The 12,260-nt window shown below is 55.1% G+C and overlaps 1 protein-coding gene across 8 annotated transcripts in view; it reads left to right on the forward strand.

The window, feature by feature from the left end:
- The window catches only part of DYSF (dysferlin), a 106,140-nt gene that overhangs the window by 20,753 nt on the left and 73,127 nt on the right, over window positions 1-12,260 (forward strand). For all 8 annotated transcript variants that reach the window (XM_087736075.1, XM_087736078.1, XM_087736081.1 and 5 more), the window contains 8 exons: window positions 4,365-4,557; window positions 5,116-5,271; window positions 6,284-6,415; window positions 6,839-7,005; window positions 7,445-7,559; window positions 7,661-7,766; window positions 8,416-8,558; window positions 9,544-9,717. In XM_087736075.1, coding sequence (XP_087592201.1) covers window positions 4,365-4,557; window positions 5,116-5,271; window positions 6,284-6,415; window positions 6,839-7,005; window positions 7,445-7,559; window positions 7,661-7,766; window positions 8,416-8,558; window positions 9,544-9,717 — 1,186 coding nt within the window. The remainder of the gene's footprint in view (window positions 1-4,364; window positions 4,558-5,115; window positions 5,272-6,283; window positions 6,416-6,838; window positions 7,006-7,444; window positions 7,560-7,660; window positions 7,767-8,415; window positions 8,559-9,543; window positions 9,718-12,260) is intronic.

Below are 12,260 nucleotides of genomic sequence, written 5' to 3' on the forward strand. Positions count from 1 at the left end.
CCGTGCAGAGCACCCAAAGGGGTTGTTCGGCTGTGCGTGGGTGTTGTGTGTCTGACGGCTGGACCGGGAGACGGGGCTGTTGCAGGGCTGGATGGCACAGCCATCCCACCGTCCCCGTGGGCAGCACCACCGGTATCTGCTGCTGCTTTGCCTTTCTAAGCACTTGAACATTTGTTCAAGGGAGGCTGGCAGGGTGGCACGGGCTTTCCCTCCATGTAGCCTGTTTTTCTGGGCTGGATTGAGCTTTGTGGGGACAAGGAGCCTCTCCAGGGAGCATTACTGCGGTATGACCATGGCGTTTTATCCCAAGGACAGCTCAGCCCTCAGGAAGGTGCTTCAGGGACTGACCTCACCAGGGTCTTCGGACCGTGGTTCCCCTTCAGGTACGTCCATGAAGGTGATCTCCAAGTCCCATCCCATGCCCATGCCTGGCCACACAACTTTTCTGCAGCAGCTCCATGCTGTCAATTTGGAGAAGGGAGATAGTAGGATTGTTGATGTGATTTTAGCCCTGGCAAGCCCTTGCGAAGGGGAATAAAGAGAGCTGCCATGCCTCTTGGAGCTTTCTTGCCTCAGAAGGTAGGCAGAGAGCAGCTGAGCTGTGGAGACCGCCCTGCACTGGGCTGGGACACCCCACTGGTGGCAACGGGTGGCTGTGACGGGTGGACCTCTGTGGCCACTGAGCTCGTGTGGTGGCTCTTGGTGTTTTACCTCAGCAGAAAGGGAGAATTTGGCCTTCTTGGCTGTGTCTGAGGCCACCAAACCTGCTGGGATCAGTTGTCTCCCACCCCTTCCACAGCAGCCACCGGCCTGCAGGACCATGCGCACTGTCCACCTGAGCTTGTGCCAGTCACCTAAGGTTGGGGAGATGGTGCTGAGCTTGCTGCCAAGCCCTAGGTCTCCCTTTCTGTCCCCCCTGCTCTTTGAAAGGCCCAAGGAAAGATCGTGGAGGCGTTGGGGTCCAGTGGGCAGGGGGGTACAGCCTTTCTGGACCCTCCTGTGACACCCGTGTGGGACCGGACACCTCCTTCCTTCGGGCAAGGAGGCCTTGAACAAGCTGGCCCTGCTCCGCAGACCTCCTGGAGGACACGCTTAAGAACACACACACACGTACTTACAACCTCCCTGTTTATTTGCTTTTGAGCCTCATAAAGGAGATGTGTTTCGCCCCCCATGCACGCTGGCTCTGCTGGAAAGGTCAGAGCCGTCTGACGGGCTGTCGATACCCCCCCCGCTCCTGGGCATGTGGGATGGGACCTGAGGGATGAGCCACAGCTTTGGGTTTTCCAGAGATGCTGTGTCCTCCAAAACAAATTCAGTTAACCAGGAGGGGAAAATTGTGGCCATGGGATGAGCCAAGCCCGTGGCTCCTGCTGGCTCCTGGCCCCACTCTGTGCTCGGTCCCGCGGGATGTGGCTCCTCCGTCTCTGCGAGGGCTTGGCATGGGGATGGGGCTGGCTTGCCAGGGTGATACCCATGGTTGGGGCAGCTGGAACAGCCCTGATGGCTTTTTGGGGGGTTTCACACCTCTCCATGCACTCTGCCCTCGGAGGATGAGCTGAGCCATGCAGCTGGACCTGTCCATGGCTCCCCCCATGATGCTGCCAAAGCCTGGTCTCTGCGCTCAGCCAGGACAGAGCTCCTTTCCATTGGGATTTCGGAGGGATGGGACAACCTCCTGCTGCTCTCCAGTGCTTCCCCATCCTCCTCCAGGTCCGGACCTCTCCGGTGAAAGGGTCCCAGCGGGAGGGGGTCTCTCCACCTCCTGTTCCCAGTAGGAAAACAGCAATGTGCTGCTGGCATCGCCTTGTCCACGTCTGTTTTCCAGACCTTTGCGTGAAGAGATGGAAGATGGCTGCTTTCTGGAAAAGAAAAGAATTGGAAGTAGCATACAAACGGACAATGTTAGGGAAAGATGAGTTGTGGCAAAACCAAGTACGCAAAATGTTTGCAGCGGGATTCAAGCGGCTCCTGCAGCTCCTTCGTGCTGATGGGCAGCAGCGCTGACCTGAAGGGTGGGTTTTGTCCCTCTGCTCCTGGTCCTGTATCCCATGGCGTGAGGATTGCTCCGTGCTGGAGCTCAGAAGAGAGCTGCCTGTGAATTGACTCCTCTGCCATTCCCTGCTGGAGCTGGGAGCACGGCAAAATACACAGGGGGTGGCCAGAGAGCCCCTGCTGCAGAAAAGGGTCCATGTTTTTGATCATCCTTTTGGTCTTCCTTGTACTTTGTCCAATTCTGTTGCGTCTTTCCTCTGCTGGAAGCACAACGTTCACACGAGGATGCACCACACATTTATCTGCTGGCACAGTGATGTTCTCAGTTCAGCCCTTTTGCTCCTTCCTCATAATTCATGCCCGGAGTGGTGACAGCCAGCGCGGGACCCATCACTGCGGACGAACTCAACGCTCCCATCTTTTGCCACCTGCCACATAACCAGCTCTTTGCTCAGGAGATGACCATCCTCTTGGTCCAGGGTGGCAGAGCCCTTGGGGCAGGACGGTGCTGTGGGCTGCCGGGGAGGCTGTACTGGTACCCCAAGCATCCCTCTGCAGGGGACCTCTTGGGTCCAGGTTGTCCACCTCCCTGCTCTTCTTATCTGCGGTTTCTGCTCGTTTGCTGGACGCAAGAGTCAGACTTGCTGATCTCAGGTTCCCCCAGATCCTCCCAGCTCTCTTTGAGGTTGCCGTCACGTTGCTTCTTCCAGTCCTCTAGTCATATTAACATTAAGCAATATTAAGCACAAAGCTACAGATCCCACCCAACCATCCAGCCCTTTCCTACCTGAATTGCAAACAATTTGGTTCCCTCCCAGCCCTCTCCTCCTGGCTGCCAAGGCAGGACGGACCCTGACAAGGGGCTCTGCCCTCACGTCCTCCCGGCTCCCAGCTTTTTTTTTTTGCTATGAAAAATGCTGCTTCCAGCTCTGGCTGACCAGCACATGTTCCTCCTGTCATTCATCTACCTGAACAGGGACAGTTCTTTAGGTTTTAGGCTTTTAATGGGGGTGCCTCCATCTTTTTGCTTTTTTTTTTTTGTTTTAACTACTTCATGTATTTTTACATTTCATTTGGTGGAGTCTGTGGTCTTTTCTGTTTTCCCATTTGAGCACAATTTAGCGTCATTTAACCGTTACGGTTGTTACAGGTCTCTGACATGCGGCACATATCTCCAGGAGCAAGGTGTCTTCAAACCATTCCCATGCTGCCTATAGGATTTAACCCTTTCTGCTGCTCCTTTTCACAGCTCTTTAACACATTTCCTCCTTTTTGCGTAGTTTTATAGTTTATCGTTCTGAAATTAAATTCAACTGCAGTGAGTATATTTAGTTTTTTTTCTTCCCCTTCCTTTTTTTTCCTGTTCCTGCAAGGATATTGAAGTACATCCTAGTTTCTGCCACAAAGTGGTGTTTGCTTGGTAGGTGGGCAGTGTCCTTCCCATGCACCAGTGACAAAGCAAGCCATGGAAAATGAGTGGGAGGTCAGCTTATTAGCAGCTCCCTCATAATAAATACACAAACGAAGCGTGGACACACGAAACTGAGTTCATGGAGTGCGATAGGTCTAACCATGGAGGGCTTGGGGCTGCAAACCCAACAGAGTCTTTTAATTTAGCTCCTTGCGTAGGATGCTACTGAATGATCGGGCTAATTGGCAACACCTGCAGCACTCTGTCTCCCTTTGGAAAAATCAGCAAAACCAATTCTCTTTAAGAGAAATGAAAGAACTAAATTTACCCCTAAATTTCTCCCTGAGCCTCTTGTAAAAGGAAGCCATGTTATTAACCTGAGACAACTGGGCACCATCTCAGGCAGGTACCATTGCGTGCATCTGCCCGTGGCACATCTTGATGAGCATAGCTGGGCAAGAGATGTTGTCCTTCTTACTTATCGTGCAATTAAAATGGGGCTTATTGGGGCCCAATCCCAGCCCACGGTGGGAATGCTGCAGCTGGCGAGGGGCTGTGGGTCAGGAGCTGGGAGCAAGAAGAACATTAATAATGGCAGCACCGTAAATCACTGCATTTTACAGGAAATCCTGTAAAGGGCTCAGCAGAGTGAAGATCCTCCCGGACACCTGAAACGTTTATCCAGCAGCTTGAATCAATTTATATTAAAACGTGTGTGCGTGGTGTGCATGTCTCAGCCAGGGCTCTGTCCTGGCTGCTGTGGGTGATGCGTGGGGCTGCAAGTGCGGTTTGAAGCTCCTTTGCTCTTGGCATTACTGTGTTCCCCAAATGTATCTTCGGTGGCTTGTTAATTCTTTGGAAACTTGCTGAAAAGGAGGAAAAGAAATTAAAAAAGACAGCAAAACTCCATAAGAGGGTGCGTGAGCTGCTAGCATCACTTCTCTGCCTGTCCCCGCAGCCTGACCCTGCCCGATGTCCTGGGGAAGCCGGCCAGCACCCACCTGGACCAGAACATGTACCGGTTTCGCAGCACCAACATGGAGCAGATAGTGAAGGCAGCCCTGAAGCTCAAGCATGAAGACTCGAGCCTGACGGCGGCCCTGGAGCAGGCAGAGGACTGGCTTTCCAGGCTGAAGGCCATGGCAGAGGAGGTAATGTTGCTGCGATGGTGGCAGGATCTGCTTTTCACCTTGGAGGGGTCTCGTTCTCCCCAAGCCTGCCGTCACAGTGCTGTTTTGGTGTGATGGCTGTGAGCAATCGCCTGACGGTGCGATGGGATGCAGAGAGGATGCTGCTCTTGCAGGCAGAGTCCTGGCCCCCCAGGCAAGGGTTGCACCTGCATCCCACCGCAGTGATGCGAAGTGGGTTAGGAAGGCACCAGGTTTGGCAGCCAGCTGTTGAGGTTTAACCTTGTTCATGGCAGGGCTTTACAGCACCGCCAGTAAACCCTCAACCAAAGCTGCTGCAGCGACCTGGGCTGGCTGCGGAGGGCAGGGCTTGGAGAAACATGGGGCTGCCCTGCCCTGGCCGGATCCAGATGGGATCCGGAGCTGCTGAGATGGGATTTGGGTTGACTGGTCTCACTCCATGGGCTTGGGTTGGCGGCAGGACTTGGGGCACGGCTTCCCTCCATCCTCCTGCATCCCTCCACAGCTGATGTGCTAGTTCAGAGCCCCCTGGACGGACACTACAGCTTTTGTGTTTTCCAGCCCCAAAACAGCCTGCCCGATATAGTGATCTGGATGCTGCAGGGAGACAAGCGCGTAGCGTACGCCCGTGTGCCAGCCCACGAGGTCCTCTTCTCCAGAAACATCTCCAACTGCTGCGGCAAGAACTGTGGGAAGCTGCAGACCATCTTCCTGAAGGTACCTCGGCTTTCGATGTATGTGCCTGCGTGATATTAATTTTTAAAACATTTGCTCCTCAAAAAAAGAGAGAGAAAATTGTACAAGGAAATCGGAAATCCCAACACAACGGGCTGCATTAACCCATGAGTGCCCGGGGCTCTGGGGACCCTCAGCCCCAGTTTCAACCCTGTTGAAGCTGGTTCCCGCACGGTGAGAGCCTGGCCGTGCTTCTGGTGGAGTTCAGCTCCTCTTTGCATGGATTCGCAGCAGATCCCTGTGAATATCTTCATACTTTCTGCAAGTTCCAGGGCAGTGAAGATGGGTGCACTTTGGCTCAGATGGTGCTTTTTTTAAAAATAGATTTTATTTTTTAAATTTTTAATGTTGTTTTACGTTTTTCAAAATTCCTGACCCTCTGCCACCCCAGGAAACTTAAGCTGCGGCCTCCTCTGCCAGGCACTTACAGAGCTTCTCACATCTCAAATGATATTTCTTTGGCCTTTCGCTGCGTGCCAGCTTGGGAGCAGACAATCAGTGCTGAACAAGCTCTAAAAAAATAAAAAGTGAAATAAAATAAACTGAATAAACCCCAAAACCCCAAGCCCAGCTGGCAGCAAAAGATGAACAAAAATATATTGTTTTTTTTCTGTACTTTAAGTCTGGATGGAAAACTAGCATCACTTGAAGGGGAAAAAAAGTAACCGAGAGAGAAAAAAGGGCAGTGAGACATCTCCCTGTTTATTCTTTCTATTTTTGCTGAAGTATGCTGGCTGGGTTTGGTGTCCTAGCCCTAAAGGGTGTCTCACCAAGATGCAGAAGCCCTGACCACTGGGACTTTGAAGCTCCTCAAGGTCATCCCCAAAGTGCTCTGCATGCTGTTGATGTTCTCCCAATTCCCAGGGATGCTGTGTCCCACCTACCTCCCTGCTTCCCTGGCTGGGGCTACGGGGGCTTCATACCCACCACCCGAGCCTCGCATCCCCCGTTAATATCCTCCCCAGGGATATTAACGGGGCTCTGCCTTTGGCAGTACCCCCAGGAGGAGGCGATGGGTCCGAGGATCCCAGCCCAGATCCGGGTCCAGCTCTGGTTCGGGCTGTCGGTCGATGAGAAGGAGTTTAACCAGTACGCCGAGGGGAAGCTCTCCGTCTTTGCTGAAACCGTGAGCATCTCACACACAGGGCTTTTTTTTTCTCTCCGGTGTGGGCAGCAGCTCCACCATGGAGGGGAGGGGGTGGGCTGGACCACGGGTGAGAGCACTGCCAGGTGGGGGTCACATCAGCCCCTACCAGCCATGAGAAGAAAGAGACATTTCCACCAGCATCCAGCCTGAAAGGCTGGGGAGAAGGTTGGTATTGAGCCGTAAAGCTGCATCATGGCTTCACATCTTCTAACTGCTGGAGGGGAAATCTGGGGGTGTCTATGGGGACGGGGGGCTGGTGGGGGGGCTTAGGCTCTTCCCAGGAGGTCTGTCCTCAGGATGGGGCTCTCCAGGAAGGAAGGGATTATTGCTGGGATTTCAAAAGGGTTATTCATGAGATTTTGTGCCTCCAACGCAAAAACCTCTCTGCTTTTGCTCCTCCAGTATGAGAACCAGACCAAGCTGGCACTGGTGGGGAACTGGGGCACGACCGGCCTGACCTACCCCAAATACTCAGATGTCACTGGCAAGATCAAGCTGCCCAAGGACAGCTTCCGCCCCTCCACGGGCTGGACCTGGGCCGGGGACTGGTTCATCTGCCCAGAGAAGACGTGAGTGACGGTTTTCTGCAAAGAGCAGAGCCTGAGTGGGCTGTCGCAGGCACCCCAGAAACCTGAGGAGATGCTAAGCTGGTGGCAAGGTCACCCAGAAAGCTGGATGGAGATCTGGGGTGCCACGGGGGTTCCTCATCTGCATGCCCTGTCCTTGGTAGGCAACGGCTTTAATGCAAAATGCATCGTCTCTGTGCTGGGTGATGTCCCTGGGGTGGTGGGTGCTGCACAGGCGGTCATGGACATGATGATCCCAGCACCCATCTCACTGGGGTGCCTGTGCAAGCCCCACACTGAGAAGCCTTGGCGGTGGGATCCCAGCAGGGCACTGAGGGGCAGCTGCGAGAAGAGGGACGACACAAGGTGGTACTGCTGCCCGTGCAGGGCTGGGAGGGCAGGAGGGGGAGCCCCTGAGGCCATGCATCTCCCCGGGGTGCAGGTTGCTGCACGATGTGGATGCTGGGCACCTGAGCTTCGTGGAGGAGGTGTTTGAGAACCAGGTCCGCCTGCCTGGAGGCCAGTGGATCCATATGACTGATGCCTACACTGACGTGGTAAGGATGAAGCGGGCAGCCAGGGACTCAGCTGCCACCCCAGGGGAGATTTAGGCATCTGCTGGGCACTGTTTGGTTGAAAACACCCCTGTATCCCACAGAATGGGGAGAAGGTCCTGCCTAAGGATGAGATTGAGTGTCCTCCGGGCTGGAAATGGGAAGATGTGGAGTGGGACACTGACCTCAACAGAGCTGTGGATGAGAAAGGTATCAGAAAGCAGTTTTGGGCATCCATGCCATTTTCATCCCCTTACTCTGCCCATCGTGGTGTTTCCTTCCATGGTCCCATCCAGCACTAGGGAGGATAACATCCCCTTCATGGCTGTGTGAGCTGCCCCCCTGGCTTCAGAAGGGGATCAGGCCCTGAGGGTACCTTCTCCCTCTTGCTCTGGCTGAGGCTGGGGCTGTGGGATGGGCAGCCGCAAAGGCAGCGCTGTCCTCGCTGCTGAGGATGGTCCAGGCTGTTCTTCTGGAAGATCTTACCTGGCTTCTGGTGAAAGAGAAATGGAAAGTATCAGGCCAGAGAGCATCCGAGATGGACACAAGGGCTGGGGTTGCCTGAGGAAGGAAGGACAGAGAGGAGAGTCCCCAGGCTGTGACTTTGAGCCAAGGGCTGGTGGGACACGATGAATCCATCACCTGGGCATCCCCAGAGGGACACCTCCATTGGGTAGCTGCATGAGTAGGTCGTTATCTGCGTGGACTAGCAAACTGGGAAAGCAAGCACGTTGTATCTGGACAAACCTTTGCTATGAAAACTGTTCCAGTCTGGATGTATGTGAAGAGAGGTCCCTGGTGGGAGGCAAGGTGGGGGGTTCTTCTCCTGCCTTCACCCAGGTGTTCTCTTCTCTCCAAGGCTGGGAGTACGGCATCACCATCCCACCGGACCGCAAGCCCAAGGCCTGGGTGCCGGCCGAGAAGATGTACCACACCAACCGGCGACGGCGCTGGGTGCGGCTCCGCCGGAGGGACCTCATGCAGATGGAGGCCATGAGGAAGGTAGGACAAGGGCCGGGGAGAAGAGGGTGAGAGCGGGTTGGGGCTGTGTCCCTGTCTCTTCATGTGGAGCTGGAGGTGCTTGGCCTTTTGCAGAGACCTGCTGTGCTTTGGAGCCTGGTGGCCCTGGTTTCTGTGCTGGATCAGCAGCAACCTCTGTGGTTTCCACCATGGGGGTCAACATCTCCCAGAGGTGGAGATGACCACTCCAGGGGTGCTTGGTTGGGCTGCGGGGTGGGATGGGGACCTCCACCAGTGCCACGAAGCAGCTCGGGGGACCGGGGCTGGCAGAAGTCCCCAGTCTGTCCCCTGTCCCAGTCCTGCTTCCCTCTAGGTGGTGCAATTGGACCGCAAATGCCACCGCAGTGCTGCCGCTCATCCTTCCCCCAGCAAGTTCTCCAAGACACTTTCTTCCCTTTCCAGCACTTTTTCTAGATAATTGTGGATGGAAAGCATGGGGAACCCCTGCCACCCCATTTGCCAAAGGGATGCAAGTGTCACAGGGAGATGACACAACTCTGGGGAGTAAAAAGCCTTCATGGGCTTGTGACTGGTGCTCTGGATGGGATGTCCCATGGTGGCAGAGCCGTGGGGACCCGGGGAGGGATCAGAGGTGGTGGCAAAGTTGAAGGCAGGCTGGGAAGATGGAGATGCTGGTGCTACCCAGGCCTGGGCAGGATGTGGTCCCCTCCTTGCTCAGCAGGGGCAGCCCCCAGCCCAGCGAGACCCTTCTCCAAGTGCTGGATGAAGGGCTGAATCCCCGGCTAAGCCGGAGACATACGGGGAGGACACGAGGTAGGACAGCTGTAGCAGGCAACAGCTCGAAGAGGCTGGCCCCAGGTTTGGGTGGGCACAACCTTGGCCCTGGAGAACCCCAAAGTGGCTTCGCCCCTTGGCTGTGCCGGGGTTCCGCCATTGTCACCTGCAGAGGGGCTGTGGGGTGGTGGGACTGAGCCCCCCTGAGCCCCAGCATGTCCCTGCCCGGCAGCACAAGCAGGAGGAGCTGGACGGGGAGGGCTGGGAGTACGCCTCACTCTTTGGCTGGCGCTTCCACCTGAAGTATCGCCGGACCGACACCTTCCGCCGCCGCCGCTGGAGGCGCAGGATGGAGCCCCTGGAGCGCACCGGGGCCGCCGCTGTCTTCGCCTTGGAGGGGGCCTTGGTAGGTACCCACCTTCCCCCCAGGACTGCTGCCTGCAGCCCGGTCGGGTCTGCTCCCACCCTCCGTCCCATCCCAGGGAGCGGACCCAGAGCAAAGCTCGTTATCTTGCTGCCTGCGCCCGCCGCTGTTTGTTTAGCTAACATTCTGGCTTTCTTCATACACTGGATTTCATAATCCTTTGGCTTCTCCAATAACTAAATGAGAACCAACCACAGCAGCACAAAGCCCCTATTATAGGGCTTTTTATTTTTTCCCCCCGTTAGGCTTTTTTTCCCCTCCTTCTCTGCTCTGTCCTTCCTTCTGTCCAGCATTTGAACCCAGCAGCCCCTTTGGGACACAAGCGGCTCCATGGTGTTTGCATGCATCAGCCCTGAGCTCACGCTGGCCCCATCTGGGGGGGTCCCCCTTCACCCTGGGGCCTGTTGATATGGTTTTTGGCCAGATGCTTCATCCCTCTGCATCTCAGCAGAGGCAATCGAGGAGGCTTTAGCTGAAAAACCCTATAACAGAAGGTGTGTGTCTGTGCACACATGTGTGCGTGTGTGTGTGTGCATGCCCATGGGGCTGTGCAGGAACCCCTCATGCCCTTCCCTGGCCCTGGGGACGAGGGGAGGTGGGTGGGGGGTATCCGATGGGGCTGCCTTGGGTCTCTGCTCGGTCATGCAGTTTTCCAAGGGACTCAGCTGTGCCCTTGTTTTGCCTTTGTTAGCCTGCAAATGAAATGGATTTGTGAGTTTGGCTGCTGATGGACCCGTCTGCTGGGGGTACCAGGGGATGGGGGGGAGACCTGGGGAAGGAAAATCCCCTCCCCACATGTGCGGGGCAGAGGCTGAAGCAAAGGGGAAGAGGAGAATAAAAGCCCCATTAAAATGGCAATGTGGCAACATGCCTGGGAGCCGCTGCTTGTGTCGCTCCTGGTGATGCTGATGTGGTGGCAGGGGGTCCCCGGCTGATTTAAATGCCCCCTGGTGTCACTGGCATGCTGCTGAACCCCCACCTGGCCCAGGCTGCCAGGGGCTGCCCCTTCCAGCCCTCCACCCCCAAAGCCAGTTAGACGTGATGTTACCTACTTTGCATATTTATTTTCCAAGCATTTCTTAGCTGTGTCAGCATTGGAGTGCCCAGTTCTTAGCAGCCTCCCAAATCTCTCATTTGTCTTTACACCAAAGTGTTACATCTATAACTTATTATATTATCATGTAACAAATCTAGTTTCTTATTTTGCTTATTTTTTAACTGAAAGCAATTTTGGCAAAATAAGCGTTCTGCCTTGCCTTGCCTTGCCTTGCAATGTCTTGGTTTGGTTTGCCTTGCCATGCTTTGCTTTGCTGTGCCTTGCCTTGCCATGCCAAGGAGTGGTATTTACTTCAGGCGTGGAGATTTCGGGGGATGCTGTCCCTGCAGGGTGACAGCTCGGGAGGGAGCAGCATGGGAGTGCAGCAGGTGAATCCCTCCCCAGCCCTGGCTCTGGCTCCCGGCAGCCCGGCGGTGCAGGACTATCCCGCCTGCCCTTCAGGCTCTGCTCGCCGAATTCCCCTCTGCAGCAGGTCACTCTGGCTCGCCTTGATGCCCTCATATTTTGGGGTTACTGGCTGCATTTTCTGTGGTTGCTTGGTTTTCTGTGGATTGCTTTATAAATGATCTTGCCATACTTTCTGGTTTTGCAGCTTCATGCCTTTCCAGCTCTCCTCTCTTGCTTGAATGACTCACGTATTTTTCCAGGATGCTCCATCCCAAAATAATACCTAAATTTACATAGCATCTCCTATCCAGCAACCCCAGACCCTCCGGACCTGCACAGGGTTGACCCCTCCATGCGCTGGAGCCGCGAGCGCAAGGAGGGACCCGGTGTGATGCCGCCGAGCTGGGGTCAGGGTGGTGGGGTGAAGTGGTGCTGAGAATGGGAAAATACGAGTGGGTGCTGAGGACTGGGAAGGGTGGGCACTGATTTTTCCGCTATATCTATTTCCGGTGCTTTTTTAATGCAGTCAGAGGGAGGTAGCTTGTGAAGCCTGAGGTGTCAGGGATGCAGAGTCTGAGAAGGGCACCTGGATGGGGCAGCAGCTGGAGTTTGAGCCGCTGCTGCCAGCTCTGATCACACTGAAGCAGAATAAAGATGCTGTCAGGAGAGGGAGCCTGGAGCATCCCCCAGCTCAGATTTTACCCAGGCCTGGGGCCAGGGCTGCCACTGGCACACCACCAGCTGCCCGAGCCTCCCGAAGCCCCTCCTGTCTGCTCCGTCTGCTCCATTCCATTCCTCTTATCTGCTGCCTTCTCTGCGAAAGGCTTTTGTGCGATTTTGTGGTTGTGGCGTGGGTTGCCCGGAGCCCATCCAGCAAAGGAGCCATACGGCGGTGCAGGGAAACCAAAGCAGAGGGAGGATTAAAGTGCAAACTCAGACAGAACAAGCCAACACCCCAAGTGCTAATTCCCCAAGCTATTCAAAAGGGTTGGTTTCCAACAGGAAGATAATACCAAACATGACCAGAAGGAATGTGTCTTGGATGCAGGAATGTGTGGATGGTGCTCAGGGTTTCTGAGCC

The sequence above is a fragment of the Nipponia nippon genome, unplaced genomic scaffold (assembly GCF_047370975.1).
Source record: "Nipponia nippon isolate SJK-2023a ecotype South Korea unplaced genomic scaffold, ASM4737097v1 scaffold_6, whole genome shotgun sequence".
NCBI lineage: Eukaryota > Metazoa > Chordata > Aves > Pelecaniformes > Threskiornithidae > Nipponia > Nipponia nippon.